Source organism: Mustelus asterias, chromosome 3 (assembly GCF_964213995.1).
Source record: "Mustelus asterias chromosome 3, sMusAst1.hap1.1, whole genome shotgun sequence".
Taxonomy (NCBI): Eukaryota; Metazoa; Chordata; class Chondrichthyes; order Carcharhiniformes; family Triakidae; genus Mustelus; species Mustelus asterias.
Genome location: NC_135803.1, coordinates 124228746 through 124243594, shown reverse-complemented (window position 1 = coordinate 124243594; position 14849 = coordinate 124228746). Strand labels below are relative to the sequence as shown.

The 14849-nt window shown below is 40.2% G+C and overlaps 1 protein-coding gene across 1 annotated transcript in view; it reads left to right on the top strand.

The window, feature by feature from the left end:
- Positions 1-14849, top strand: part of LOC144491556 (receptor-type tyrosine-protein phosphatase gamma-like) — a 711057-nt gene that overhangs the window by 303456 nt on the left and 392752 nt on the right. The window contains exon 3 of the mRNA XM_078209530.1: positions 12678-12857. Within this exon, the coding sequence (XP_078065656.1) occupies positions 12678-12857 (180 nt within the window). The remainder of the gene's footprint in view (positions 1-12677; positions 12858-14849) is intronic.

Sequence of the window (14849 nt, the reverse complement as noted above, 5' to 3'; positions counted from 1 at the left end):
CTGGATTTAAAAGAAGTACTTTGAGCTATATCGGGTTGTAATTAAAATAAACCAGCTAGATAATTTAAAACATATTCATTTGCTTTCATGAAACTAAAAACTCATTTGTGTTTTTATCACTTGCATTGCAACATATGAGGGGGTCATTTTGCTCAACCCACCTGTACCTTTGTGGGCTCTTAAGGGACTTGTCTCCTCTAATTGTTTTTCCCTGTCACTTATCTGTATTCTTTCATATATTTTAGATTCAATGACCTATTGAAATCCCTGTTAAATTAAGCTATTGCCTGTTTCTCAATTACTACTAATTACTACTAACTAATTGAAAAATACTTATAGCATCCATTTTCATTTTTTTGTTTTGTATCTTCAATGTTTGATTTCTAAGTATTCTGTTGAAATTGAGAAAAGCCCAGTTAGATTCCCCTTTGGATTTTTTTTGTATTTCAGTGAATAAAGCTCCAATAATTATAGATTTTTTTTCGTAAGTCTTATTGGAATCTTTATTGTGTCCTTTTCACAACTTGAACATCCTTTCCATAATGGAGTGCCCAAACTTGCAATGTTTCAATTATGGCCTCATTTGGTATCAATTTATTTTATATTTCTATTAAATTCAGTTGCCTGATGCATAAGCCTGTGATCGATTTGATATATCTGCATCACTTTGTTCCTCCAATCTGATTAATGTTGTACTATTTAGAGTATATGTCCATTTACTTCCTGCTTTCACGAGATGTACCACTTGACATTTCTCTCCATCAAATTACAGCAGCTAGTTATCGGTTGGCTCCACACTTCCGTTCTCTTTTATCCTTCCTTAGTTTAGCCCCCCGTTTAATATCATAAGCAAAATACAATATAAATCCTCTTGTGCCCAGATCCAATTCTCTACTGTTGCTGGAAATTTACTACGACAAACTGCAAGAAGTAGGAAATTGGGAGATTAACCTGCAGAGTTGATAACTTAATTTGAATAGAAAATATAATAGATTCATGAAACAAATTTGGTTCTTCACATAATTCCTTCAGTTTTTTTTCTGTCTTCTCTTCAAAAATAATCTGTTCCGAAATAGGGAACAATGACCTGTTCTGCATTTAATATATGTAAAAGATAACTGCAGATTGCAAAACATTCTGTATGCTGGATAGAATAGAAGCTTCAATTTGGAGTGGATACAATAGTTCATGTAAAATTTGCAAACTATTTTGTGACCTTGTAGAAAGCTGCGCAACAACTGTTGTGTTTCTTCTTGCCTAAATAGCAATAGTTCTTACTCATTATAAGTACATTGGGACTGGTACTCTGACAGGAATATTTGTGAGAGCACCTAAACCATAACTCCTCATTGACATGGACAATAAAATTGACATTGATGTATATTGCCCATAGGAACGTAGGATTTGTGAGGAGGGGAAGACCATTCAGCCCATCAAGCCTGCTCCCTTGCCTATCAAAAACCTGTCTGACTCTGCCTGGAGAATTCTATGACCCAACTGTTGCTGCTTTCTGGCAAAGAGAATTCCACTAATGAGAGAAAATAAATTCCACTCATCCAATTCTAATCTCCCTCACAAGTGGAATTATCTTCCCAGTAGCCACCATATCAAGTCCCTGCAAGATCACATATGTTTTAATAAGATCACCTCTCGTTCTTCTAAACTCCAGTTGGTATAGGCTCAACCTGTTCAACCTTTTCATGAGATAAGCCCTTCATCCCAAGAATGAGCTGAGTGAATCTTCCGTGAACTGCTTCTAATGCAGATAAATCTTTGCCTGGAGTTATTCATTATCTGCTTAAAAATCTTTCATTACATCTCTACTGTCCTACCTTTTAATCTAGTTTACTAGATTACAAATTACTTTGGTTTACAGATTACTGCTAGTTTACAGATTACTTCAATTAGCTCTGCTTTTGATACCATGATAATTACTTTTAATTAAGTTTGAAAATTTAGATGTACACTTCGCCCCTTCAAACTGAACATGAAAAGCTAATAAGTTATGATCACTGTCACCTAAAGGCTCCTTTACCATGAGGTTATTGATTAATCCTGTCTCGATGCTTATTCTAGGTCGAGAGCAGCCTGGTCCCTGGCTGGCTGTAGAATGTAGAGCTCTAAGAAATTGTCTCACATACACTCTATGAACTCTGTTTCTGAGTGATCTTCGCCAATCTGATTTGCCTAATTTACATAAGTCACCCATAATTATTGCAGTACCTTTTTTACATGTCCCATTTATTTATTCTTGTATGCTCTGCTCTAATACTTTCTTGTTACACTTTGATTTACTACATCTCCTCTCACCTAATTCCTGACCCCCCCCCCCCCCTCATTTAGTTTAATGCCCTCTAACAAACCTTAGTTATACAATTTAACGCCACGTTAAGATCGTTGAGAGCTTCCATCAGCAATGCTTGCATTGAATCCTGGGGATCAAAGGAGAGGACGTCGGACCAACACTAGCATCTTTCTTGAAACTGCGTCCTATCAGCATTGGAGTCCAGCTGCTGCGGAATCCACTCTGATGGACAGGCCTTTGCAGCTCCCTCAGCAGGTTCTCGTCTGCCAGCTGTCCGTGTAAGAAGTCTACACAACACCAGGTTAAAGTCCAACAGGTTTATTTGGTAGCAAATGCCACTAGCTTTCGGAGCGTGTGCCAATGCTCTAAGGATGGCCAAAGACAAAGGTATAAGAATACACTCCAGGCTGCTCTAAAGCATGGGGTCATTAACAGCACTGACTGTGTGAAGAAGGCTGTGGACCCCCTAACATGGCTATACCTGATCTATCAAGACCCAGGTCGCTTCAAGGCTCAACAACTTGTAAGCGAGACAGAGTGGCAGAGGAAGGAGAGAGAAGGCAACCGTGTGATGTGATTGCAACAACTTGTCCCCACTGCGGAAGAACTTGTAGCTCCAGAATTGGAATCCTCAGTCATCTGAAGACTCACCAAGGTGACAGACGTCATCCTCAATTTTGAGGGACTGCCAATAACAACAAATGACAATGACAATTAATGGCAATGATCAGTGGAGATTATAAAGTCAGTTATGTTATGATAATTCAGCATTAAATGGCCTGATGATTACAGGTGTACAGTTGAGATCAATGTTTGAGATTAATTTAGGGTTAAACATGGATGGGTTGGGCTGAAGAGGCTTGTTTCCGTGCTGTAGAACTTGCGTAATATCATATTTACAAGCAAGTAAAATTGAGTTGGTTGCTTCACCTTTTCCTGAGACAATGATGCTAATCTCTTGAGCAACTGGAGTGAAGAAATTACAACCTTGGAGGTGCTATCCAGACCTCTTGGATTGTCTACTGTGAAGATTTGCTTTCCATATTGGTAGCTGTATCTGGATGAGTGGCTGAAGTCTCACTTTCCTTGACTTTTAGGAAATTGGACCTCTGACTAACAAATTGCTTCAGCCTCTCTCTGGCTGGTAGAACCAAATAATTTCAACTTCTGTCGTATCATTTTCTCCCAATCTATCACACGCTCTCTGTTTCAGAGCTCTCACTTTTTGTAGTCAATCAACTCCTTTACTATCCTAACTTCTCAGATTCTCTTTGGCGAAGAGTTTTGCACACTTTCAGTTTGGGAGTGAAATATTTATAGCCTCCTAATGAGTTAGTCTGTGGCCTGATGGGCTTGAACTACAGCAAGGTAATGGTAAAGAATGCTTTGCTTATGTTATCCTTCACACTTTTAATTTATTCCAGAATTCAATGTGACAATCTATTGTTTAGAGGGCAGAAATTAAACCTCATCCTTGGGACAAGTAAGGAAATTTAAGGCAATTCTTAGACAATTCCCCTTGCAGAATTCTGATTTATTTGGGTGAAACAGTAGTTCAATTGACATTTTGTCTAATGGATGTAGTGCTCCTTGAAGAAGATTTTTTGAGTAATTTGATCTATTATGAAGAACATTGGCACAGCTACCGCAATTTTAATGTGTACCCTGAAACTTTTAGAAAAGGGAGAAACAGAATATACAGTTAAATTAAAGATTGTGGAATCTGAATGCTACTTGAATCTTCTCTTTATCCTCTCCTCCACTTTTATGCCCCTATTTACCTCCTGTACAATGCTATCGATAATGACCACAATCCGTAATTACTATCTCTGCAGCTTGCTTGTGATGTCTGGTATAAGAAATCAGAAGTTCTGTATTTTAAACTATGTGGGGGTGAAATTGACCTTTAGGAAAACACAAAATGGACAATAGTGAATGGGCAGCTTGGTGTACACCCGACTAAATATTGTTTTCCACTGATTTCAGTGGGAAAAAAGATCAAGCAAGATATACACGAGGCTGCCAATTTGCTGTTTTGTGCTATTGTCAAAAAACAACTTCACCTTTGCAAATCTCAAACCCCCCATCCCCAATTTAGGTTTTTGCTAAAAACCTAACCACTTGGCTACTTCAAATTCACACTGAATTTGATTTCTTTTGTAACTCGTGAAACTTGCCACTTGATGCCTCATTTCATTATCACTGTCATATTTTTATTTTGTGCTATTATATCTGGCCAATCATTCTTCAGTCATAAATATGAGTGTCTAATTAGGTTTTACAGCACTTAAGAAATAAATTTATGTATGCAATCAGCTTCCTACTGGCTTTTAATTATGCGTATGTTTTAAAAAGAAGGAACCCGTGATTCTGTTCCTTGAATCTAGATTTGGGTTTTCTCCATCGATGTTGTCACAAGCAAGAAACTGAGAGCCTCAGTGTTGCAACATCGCTCAGAGCCAAACATTTTGAAGTTTGTCTCTTGTGGGAGGCGTACAAACATCCATGTGACTCGGTTGTTAATTACAAATATGTTTCTTTGGCATTAGAACCTTGAGGGCATGTTTCTGATCTATGTAAGTTTCAACCGATTCATGATATATAATGCACCTTCTTTTAATTTGTTGATTTTCACAAAAGATTTCTGTTGAGTTTACAATTTCTGTTGATTTTACAATTTCATGTTTTGCAACCAGCATTCCAATGTGGAAGGAAATGTTTCATTTCTTGTTATTAATTATGAAAGGTTTAGTGTCACCAAGTTACGTGAATCATCAGATGGTTCAGCAGAGAAATTAATTTTAAATCTACAGCGCAAGATCAGTTTCAATCAAAATTGCACCAGAATAAATGTGAAAAGGAAAATGTAGGCTTGGTGCATTAAATTTGCTGATCGCAAATAGCAGTTAAATGAATCCCACAGGGTGTTGTTCTTGATTGCATTTTCGCAGTGTGAAACACTTGCCACTTTCCACTGTTTGGACTTAATGAAGAATCAGGAGCAGAAATGTTGTCCTCTCCAGGTAGACTTCCGAAACATTTCATGAGACGAAAATGCTCTTGGGATCAGGAAACCTGGAGGCTATGAAACAACTTGAGATGGGAAATGTTAATGTGACTGAAAAAAAAACTGGTCAGATTATATTGAGCATAGTGCTTGCCTGTTCAGATTTGTAATTAATTTAATTCTCCGTGTACTGTGTAGGGGCGGGAAGAAAACTTCCGGTTAACAGAAGTTTGTTTTATGCTGTGTATTTTCCCCAGATGCTTGGTTAGAAGTACTCTTTTGCATCTGAATTGCAGAAATTTACTGGACAATAATTTGAATAATATATCTAACATCTTCCCACAGCATGTAAGGCCTCGTGAACTTCTACATTTATTAATTAAGTGTTAGGAGAACCTAAGACACATTAATTACAGTGGGATTACTGAGGAAATAACTGTTTTCCATTTGCTTTTTTTGTTCTTATCTTTTTGCATATAAAGGACTGTTTTGATGGGAAAGTGGGATTTTGCCCCGAAAATGTTCCACCTATATAGCAATATGCATATGCCAAAGTTCACAGAGAGTGTAAATTTTAACTGGAGTCACTTTCACAGTTGTCTATTTATCAATGATCATTTAGTGTATAATTACATATTGCCAACAGCATTCTCACCAATTATGGGAGATTACCTTATGTAATCCAATTAATACACCAAGGGCTGAATTTTTGTGAAAATGGAAGGGGAGTGGCGGCACAGTGGTTAGCACTGCTGTCTTGCAGCGCCACAGACCCTGGTTTAATTCCGGCCTTGGGTCACTGTCTGTGTGGAGGTTGCAGCTTCTCCCCTTGTCTGCGTGGGTTTTCTCCGGTTTCCTCCCACAGTCTACAGATGTGCAGGTTAGGTGGATTGGTCACGGTAAATTGCCCCTTAGTGCCCAAAGATGACCATGATCAAAGCGTGGAATTAAATCAATTCAGTAGGCCTGTCGGTGCAGACTCAATGGGCCGAATGGCCTCCTTCTGTACTGTGGGGATTCTATGGTTCTGCGTCAAAATGACACTGTTGCCCAGAATCCAGACGTGCTACCCCTAAAGCTGGCAAATGGCAAGTATTCCATCACATCCCTGATTTGAGCTTTGTTGATGATGGACAGACAGGCTTTGGTGAATCAGGAGGCAAGTTACTCTCTGCAGACTTCCCAACCTCTGACTGCTCTTGTGCACACATTATTTAAACATCTGGTCCAATTCAGTTTTTGATCAACGGTAAGCCCCCAGGAAATTGATAGTTAGGGATTCAGCAAATTTTATTTGTCTCATATTTGTCCAAGCCTGAATATTGTCCAGGTCTTGCTGCATTTGGACATGAACTGCTTCAGTATCTGAGGAGCTGCGAATGATACTGAACGTTTTGTAGTCATCAGAAAACATCCCCACTTCTGACGTTATGTCGGAGGATGATAGAAATCTCTTGAAATCTAAATTTGGAGAAAAAAATGGCCAGCCTGTAATTGGGGAAGAACAATGAGTGCTTGCAATTTCACGAGATGTTTATTGACACAAGCATGAGTGTTATTATTATAGCATTATTTCTGCTTGACTGCTTTCACAATCTATCATTAACATAATGGGAGGGGGTGGCCATGGTGGAAGTTCACAATTTAATTAGCTGTCTTTGAGATGGGGCTATGGATACAGATGTTTGTTTTGATAAGGGAGTAACTAATTGAAGGGATTTAAATGGGTGGAATGGACTTTTATCAATGAGAGGTTTTTTATAAATATCGTGAAGTCTGTAATTGATACTTAGAGCTTTATTTTATTTTGTCTCACCACAGCTCCTGAGGTCTGTCCTACGTGGATACTGGGATGATTGGAGGGGCCATAGATTGTCATGAATTGGCACTAACTTTGCATAGGGGCTATAAAGAGCCTTGGAGAAAATTTGAGGTCATGGTGTGGTACAAGTTGTCACCGAATTGGCACGAAGGGTACGAGGAGCCATGGGAGGGCGGGTGGAGCATGAGGTGGCATGAGATGGCATGGATAGGGCCTGAGGAGTGTGAAAGGAATGAAAAGAGGTGAGGGTTTGAATGCTGTGTCTGGTTTTACTGCTTTGCTTCCAACCGGGGCAACCCTCCAGAGCACCGAGGCAGGCCTTTTCACCAGCCCACTTTGGCATGTAGCAGCCCAGTGGTTGTCTCCCATCTCTTTGCAGTGGTGTCGGGCCCGACTCCAGTTGTCTGGCAGGAAAATCTGATCTTTCAGGGCACTTTCTCCTGAGTTAAGTTTGCAGACTCTGGGATGAAAATTCAGGCATAAATATTGAAAGGTTAAATCTCTTGGCTTGCAGCAAATGAATGCGCTGAGGGCATACATTTTATATCTAGCTTAATTCTTATTTAGAATCATACAGTGCAGAAGAGACCCTTCAGCCCATCAAGTCGGCACAGGTATGAGACACCTGACATTCCACCTAATCCCATTTACCAGCATTTGGCCGATCGCCTTGAATGTTATGACGTGCCAAGTGCTCATCCAGGTACTTTTTGAAGGTTGCGAGGCAACTCCCCTCTATCACCCTCCCAGGCAGTGCATTCCAGACCGTCACCATCCTCTGGGTAAAAAGGTTTTTCCTCACATCCCCTTTAAATGTCTTGTTTATTGACATCATGGGCGGGATTTTACAGCCTCAAACGTCCCAAAACCGTAAAATCCCACCCGAGGTCAATGGTCCTTTCCATGTTCTGCCCTCACCCGCTCCGATTCCCGTGGTGGGCGGGGCAGTAAAATTCCGGCCAATGTAAAATGCTAGAATCCATTATTAAACAGGATGTAGCAGGATACTGAGAAAATTATAATATATTCAGGCTGAGTCAACACTACTTTATGCAAGTGAAATTGTGTGTATTAAATTCATTTGAGTTCTTTGATGATGTAACGAGTTAGATGGATAATGGAGAAACCAGTGGAGGTAGTGTTTGGATTTCCAAAAAGCATTTGATGATGTGTCATGTAAAAGGTTACTACACAAGATCAAAGCTTATGGTATTGGGGTGATTTTTCTCGCATGGATCCATGTGAGATTTCTGATGAAACTCTGCAGAACTTACAAAGCCGAAATCAAGTTGGCTTCTTTACCATGTAACCTGTACAAGTTCAAAGCTCTTTTTCCAAAAAGTGATAGTGCGTTGATGGACAATCCTCAAACAAAGGGATGTATGAATTCCCCAGATGACTCTGAATGTTCATATTTAATTCGATATTTGTTTAAGACTCAGGACTATCTGGCGTTTGAAATGCCAAAGGTTACATGGGCTGCATTGGCAGTTTTAATGGTCTGTGTTCAAAATTTTAAAGTCTTGACTGAAAGTTCACAATATACTGGAACATTATACAACATGCAGGTACAGCAAGTAATTAGGAAAGCATATAAAATGTTGACCATTATTGCAAAGTGGAAGGAGTATAAAAGTGGAGAAATCTTGCTACAACTGTGTAGGGCATTGGTGAGACCACACCGAGTACTGTGTACAGTTTTGGTCACCTTAATGAGGGTCATATTACTTTCGAACCGATTCCAATAATCTTCACTTTTCTGATTCCTGGGATGAAGGGATTGGCTCATATGGAAAGATTGAACAGTTTAGGCCCATACTCATTGGAGTTTAGAAGAATGAGAAGTGTACTTTTGAAAGAGATTCTGAGGGGGCTTTACTGGTAGTTGCTCAAAGAATGGGTGGAATTTTACAGGCTATCCTGCTGTTGGAATTGTCTGGTCCCATCGAAAGTCAACGGATGTTTGCCTGTCCCACTGCAGCCCTCCATAGTGGATCCCACCATGGCAGGGCCGGAAAATCCCAGCCAATATTTCTTCATGAGGGAAATCTAGAACTAGGGGGCACAGTTTCAAAATAAGGGGTCAACCATTAAGATGGAGATGAGGAGGAAAATCTTCTCTCTGAGGGTCACTGGTATTTGGAATTCTCTTCCATAGAAAGCAGTGGAGGCAAGATCATATATTCAAGTTGGATGGTGCAGCAGACTTGAGGGTCCAAATGGCCTACCTCTGCTCCTATTTCTTATGTTCCATTAACGTATTTCCATCTATGTTGTTACCACCCTTTGGTTTTAATTTTACTTGCTGTGTTGCAGATTTTCTGCTTGCTCTCGAGGGTTAAAAAGAAACGCTTGTCTGTTTCCAACTGTCATGCACCTGTTAAACCTGTTCAACATCAAAACCAGTCAATATAAGTTGAGTAAAAAAATGAGCCCACTTGCCCTCTATATTTACAATTGACTAAAACAAATGTTTCCACCTGTTTGTTATAAATGCGCTACATAGAAACAACCTTTCTCGGCATTCCGCGAATGTTGTTATGCTTTCAACATTCTTGATCAAAAACAAATTAACCCATTTGATTAATAAAGACAAAGTATTTTAGGAATCATTTGTAATTCTCCAGAATCTTGAATTTATCGGGAAGCCGGCAGTCAGTCTTTGAAATGATTTGTCCTTCCTCCATTTTAAAATGGTTGATCAGAGCTTGCTTTTAGTGTTTAGAATTTAATTTTGAAAAATAAAGGTACATTTTTTAAAAACCTATTCCTATCTAAGTTTTAGAATTAAGATTGATTTTTTTTTCCATAGAGAACATTGAAATGTATGCTGCTTTTTCCAGTATGTATGCATTTGTCTCCAACCATTTATCGTCTGTAAACCAGCATGAGTAGGAGTTGGGCATGGCGTTGCAAAACAGCTTCAGTGAACATCAGACCTTTGTGACCTTCTGCAGAATGAAAAGTTAAAAGTGTAGAGATGTATCAGCCCCAATTGCACTGTTACTGTCTCAGTTCTATTTGGAAATTGATCATGGCAGCTGCAAAATATAATAACTAGGTTCATACATTTATTTTAAATACCAGATTTTAACAATAAATTTAAAACATTTATTTAGTTGTCTGTTTTCAAATCTGAAATCTCGAACCGTCTCGTCTTGCTTTAATTGTTTCAGTGGAAACATCGGGTACTTGTCAAAAGCAGAAACACTTGAGAAGTGTGTTCCTGAAAGTGAATTATCATACAAGATGATATGGACGGTTTCATGGTCTTGATACCAGAAGCCATTTTCTGACCGGCGTTGAATAAATTAATCTTGATCCTTTAAGTGTTTAAGACGCATGCTTCTTTTTAAAATTGCTTGATAGATCCTAGCTAAATTATCCTACAAGTTATTTAATCTGTGGGGTACATTTATTATCTCTAGCAATGAATATCAGTTCTGCCTGTTTTTTTTAGGTGCAAGGAACTTTTCACCCTTTTTCTTTGGATCTCTGTAGTCATGTATGGCTAGCTCAGACAATTGATTCAGTTGCACTTGACTACAGATAATTGTTACCAACTTTTGAATTTGATTTCTTCTGCAGAAAGTAAAAGCTCATTGCAGTTAATGCATTTTGATGATTGAATGAATTCCATAGGCATACAGCTTTCAATTTTAGTTCTTGTACTTTTTTTGAGTTTATCATTTGTGCAAGCCTGTCTTGTGTTTCGTAGGGTGGATTCTAATGCCCTGACCCCCTCCAAACCCAAGTTTGGAGGGCGGCATTCAGTCAGGTGGGACGGTGCAGAGACTGCCCCTTTCCCACCTCCATTTGATTGAGTCCGATGTAGGAAGGTACGTGGACAGCCTTCCTGCATGGACACTAATCAAGGTCCTCAAGTGGCCAATACCCATTTAAGGGCCTCATCTTACTGCCTCTGGAATAGGGACCTAAGCCACTCTTCCTTCTGACACTCAAACATTAGCTGGTGGCCGTCGCTCCTGACTTTCATCTGTCCTCAATCAACTGGGGTCTGGGTCTCTTATCGATCCTAGGCCTCTCCTTTGATGTTTTACCAGCAGCAGCCATCACTCCTGGTGGCACTGACAGGCAATAGAAAGCTGATGGGCAGTGGAGAGCTGCCGGTCTGGAAACTTTCAGGGGGCAGAATTTCTGTCCCAGGGGTCCTGAATCCCAGAGAAAGTCCAACACTGCCCTATTAAATATGTGATGGATACTTAATTCCATCTGGCTTTCGCCAACAGCAGCGGTCAAGGCTATTGCTCGTTCTTTAGCTAGTAGATACGAACCCCATAGACAAGATTAAATTCCGTCTACAGGCCGTGTTTTGTAGCGGTGAAGACAGCTTGCAATGGCCAGCAGCGAGATCGTCTGGTCCTGCTGCTGTCGATGGGATTTCCCGTTGCCTGCACCCTCTGCCGCCAGGGCACCTGTGGCAGGGGGTCACTGTCGGCGGGACCAGAAGAGCCCACTGGCAGGATTAGCTAGAAAATCCCATCCATAGTGTTAGTTGTCTGGTTTATGCTGTGATGCAGCTTGTAGCATTTTTTTGTAGTTGATTTAAAGTGATTCCTTATGACTTCATAAGAAGACTCATTGGGCAAAATCTGGTACTGATAGGTTTTAATTTGGAATCGGCATCATTTTGGGTCCCAACCCTGCGTGGATCTGCAGTATGCCTCTCAGTTTTGGGAGGTGACTTCCTAATTAGCTACTTCTGTGTCTGCCATTCAATTGAGGATAGTGGGCAAATTCCTGGGGCTACAAGCCCAATCTGAGGGCCTACAATGAATCTCTGCCGGCAGTTACACAGGGAGAGGTGAGCATTGTTGACGCAGGCAGGAGACTGTGAAGGTGCCTCATGATAATAGCACACTCTGAAGGATTATCATTCTGAATTTTTTTAAATTTTGCAGGCTACAGCTGCCAGTCCATCAGTGTGAATGGACAACTCCTCCATCGGACTATGGCTGTGGCTCTCTGGCATCCACTGCTGTAGGGTCGATAGGTGCAATAGAGCAGATCTCACTGACACCTTTGGGCTCAGCAATCAATCAATGAGAGTCTGCTTCCTTGCTGGGAAGATCTTGTTCCCTGCATTCGGCCTTTAATTGATTGTCAGTGTCTACCTGCCACTGCCAGGCAGTTAGGCAGTACCATTGTTCATCCACCTCCAATAAGACCACCCGCAGGTGAGTACGCACTGATGCTCTAACCTGTAAGTTTGTTCCTGGTCCTATCTTCTAAACCTGTCACCGCAGGATGGGAAGGTTCCACCCATTATTTCTGCACCAACTGTGACAGAAACAAGTCAAGTGTCTTGCTATCTTTAAAAAAAAGTTGTTTAGAATGTATTTTACAGGACTCCGTTAAGTTCTAACTTGCAAATAATATGTTGCAACAATAATAAACATTGGGGTAAAGTTATTCAACTGTGACTTTTCTAATCTCAGTAACTGCATGCTTTGGGTTACTTGAACTGAAACTAAATCTGAATTTCATGGCGTTTGGCACTAAACCTACTGTTTTCCCTTTAGGAAACTATGGACCAGAAAATTGGGCCACATCTTACATCAATTGCTCTGGCATCAAGCAGTCCCCAATTGATATTGTAGATCAGAAGACTCATGAAAAAGATGACTTGCAGCAAATCCATCTTGAGGGGTTTGAGATTGAGTCCTCTAATAGGACACGTATGAAAAACACTGGAAAGACAAGTAAGTTTGTTCGCATAGATAGTTAATGATTTTCTGGCCATTTGAACTTCCATCGAATGTCTGGGGATATGTAAATGGAATCAAGCATGAAAGAAGCTAGTGTGGTTTAAAAAAAACTAAAATAGCACAAAATGTTACATAGTCCAAACTATTTAATGGGAGGGATGTCCTCTTGAAGTAAAACTTGACCGGATACTGTAGATTGATGATTTTTAATGCTTTATGTTGTCATAAATTTACATTGCTAAACTACTTCAAGGAGGTGTTCCATAAATTAACTTTGTTTTAATGTCATTTGTGCAAGTGAGCCCTTTGCAGCAGTTTAAAAGTCAGTTTGATTTCTTGGCAGCAATCACTGCCTACCCCAGTGACTCACAAAAAACAATAGGGAGCAATGCTTGTGACAGGCATGTGCGTTGTGACAATTCAGTCTTTTTCCCAATACTCTTAACTCATGTTCACAGCAGAACAGTAGTACTGCAAAGCAAAGCTCTGTCTCATAAGAACTTGAGACTTGCAGCTTTTCTCATAACACAAATGGAATAGTGTGCCACAGGATTAACAACTATTTTTTCTCTGCACTGGAGACGATGTGGGTTGTTCATTCTGTGCCCCTGTCCACAGGTGGTGATTATCTCACTGTTAGGCTGGATTATTTGGGTTAAAACTCAGAGGTCAATTTACCTAATGTTGATACAATAACACACAAGCAGAAAACATACACCAAGTAGCTGTTAATATTGACTTGCGTGACTCCTGCACGTTCGACGATTTTGCAACTCGGTCCAATGTAACATCACATGATGAATGTGCCCCATGGGAGACCACCTCACATGAACACAGGTAGTCAAAAACACGTAATAACTCCTTAGAAAAAATGTTCTCAGATTAGGGTCAATGCCCAAGATCATTATGAAATTCTGACAAGATACCCTACTGAACAGCTTGAGTCACATCATTAGCAGCCCCACCAAATCCTAAGATTAAATTGAAATTTGGCTGGACTGATGCTTCATTTGTGGTTGAGCCATTGGGACATAATGACCGGGATTTTGCACCCACATTTGCAGCGGGCACAACCGGCGATGTGGGTGCAAAATCCTACTAGAGTCAAAAAAGAAGAATCTCACTGGCGAGATCTCATGGTCAGACTGTCCCCACCCTCTCACCATAGATGTAACGAGGTCCCACTCCGGATGGTTGGGAACCTCGCATGGATCTCCATGTGCGTGTGGTTCCTCTCCCTTTTAAACCGGAGATTGGGGCCCCCTTTATAAAGGACATCCTGATCTTGGGAATCCTGGCATTGCCAGCTTTTTCCAGCCCTGCTCCACCGGCATGATGGCATGGGCCAAGCCTCCAGATATTTTTATTCCAAATGCTGCACAATGTGATGAGAAAAGCCGGCTGTGCAGCTGGTGAGCTGCACCCTGCTTTCCTTGCCTGAGCTGGCACTTGGAAGAAAAAGGAAAATTTCATTTAATGAGTTTTCTCCCAGTCTGTAAGCTTGAATACATTAACATAAAAAATTAGGTAATTTTTGATTAAATTAGATTTTGAATTCAATCAATGCCAATGACCACTTTGTCTGGATATCTTTGTTGTTTTTTGTCACATCATCAAAACAAAAGAACATTGAGGGTAATTTTCATCTTCACCTTTTGGGCAGTAAACTGGCTAGCAACTGGCCTTTTTTTCCCCATTGGAATCTAATTGAATGAAAATTGGACAGTTACAATAATGAGAAGTTCACTGCTTAAATGGTGGAGATGAAAATGATCTCCTATATCTCAGCCACAGGATAGCTGACAGTTATTCTAAAATTGCATATTCTCCACTTAAATGATATACTCCAGTCAAATGTTGATGTTGCCCGTGGGTGGTGTCAATAGGTAAGATTGATACTGTTTGGTGATATGCATTGTCTTTAACTTTGTGGCTCTGCCTTGGTTACTTTGCTGCTTTGGAGAATGGAAAATTAAACTGGGAATA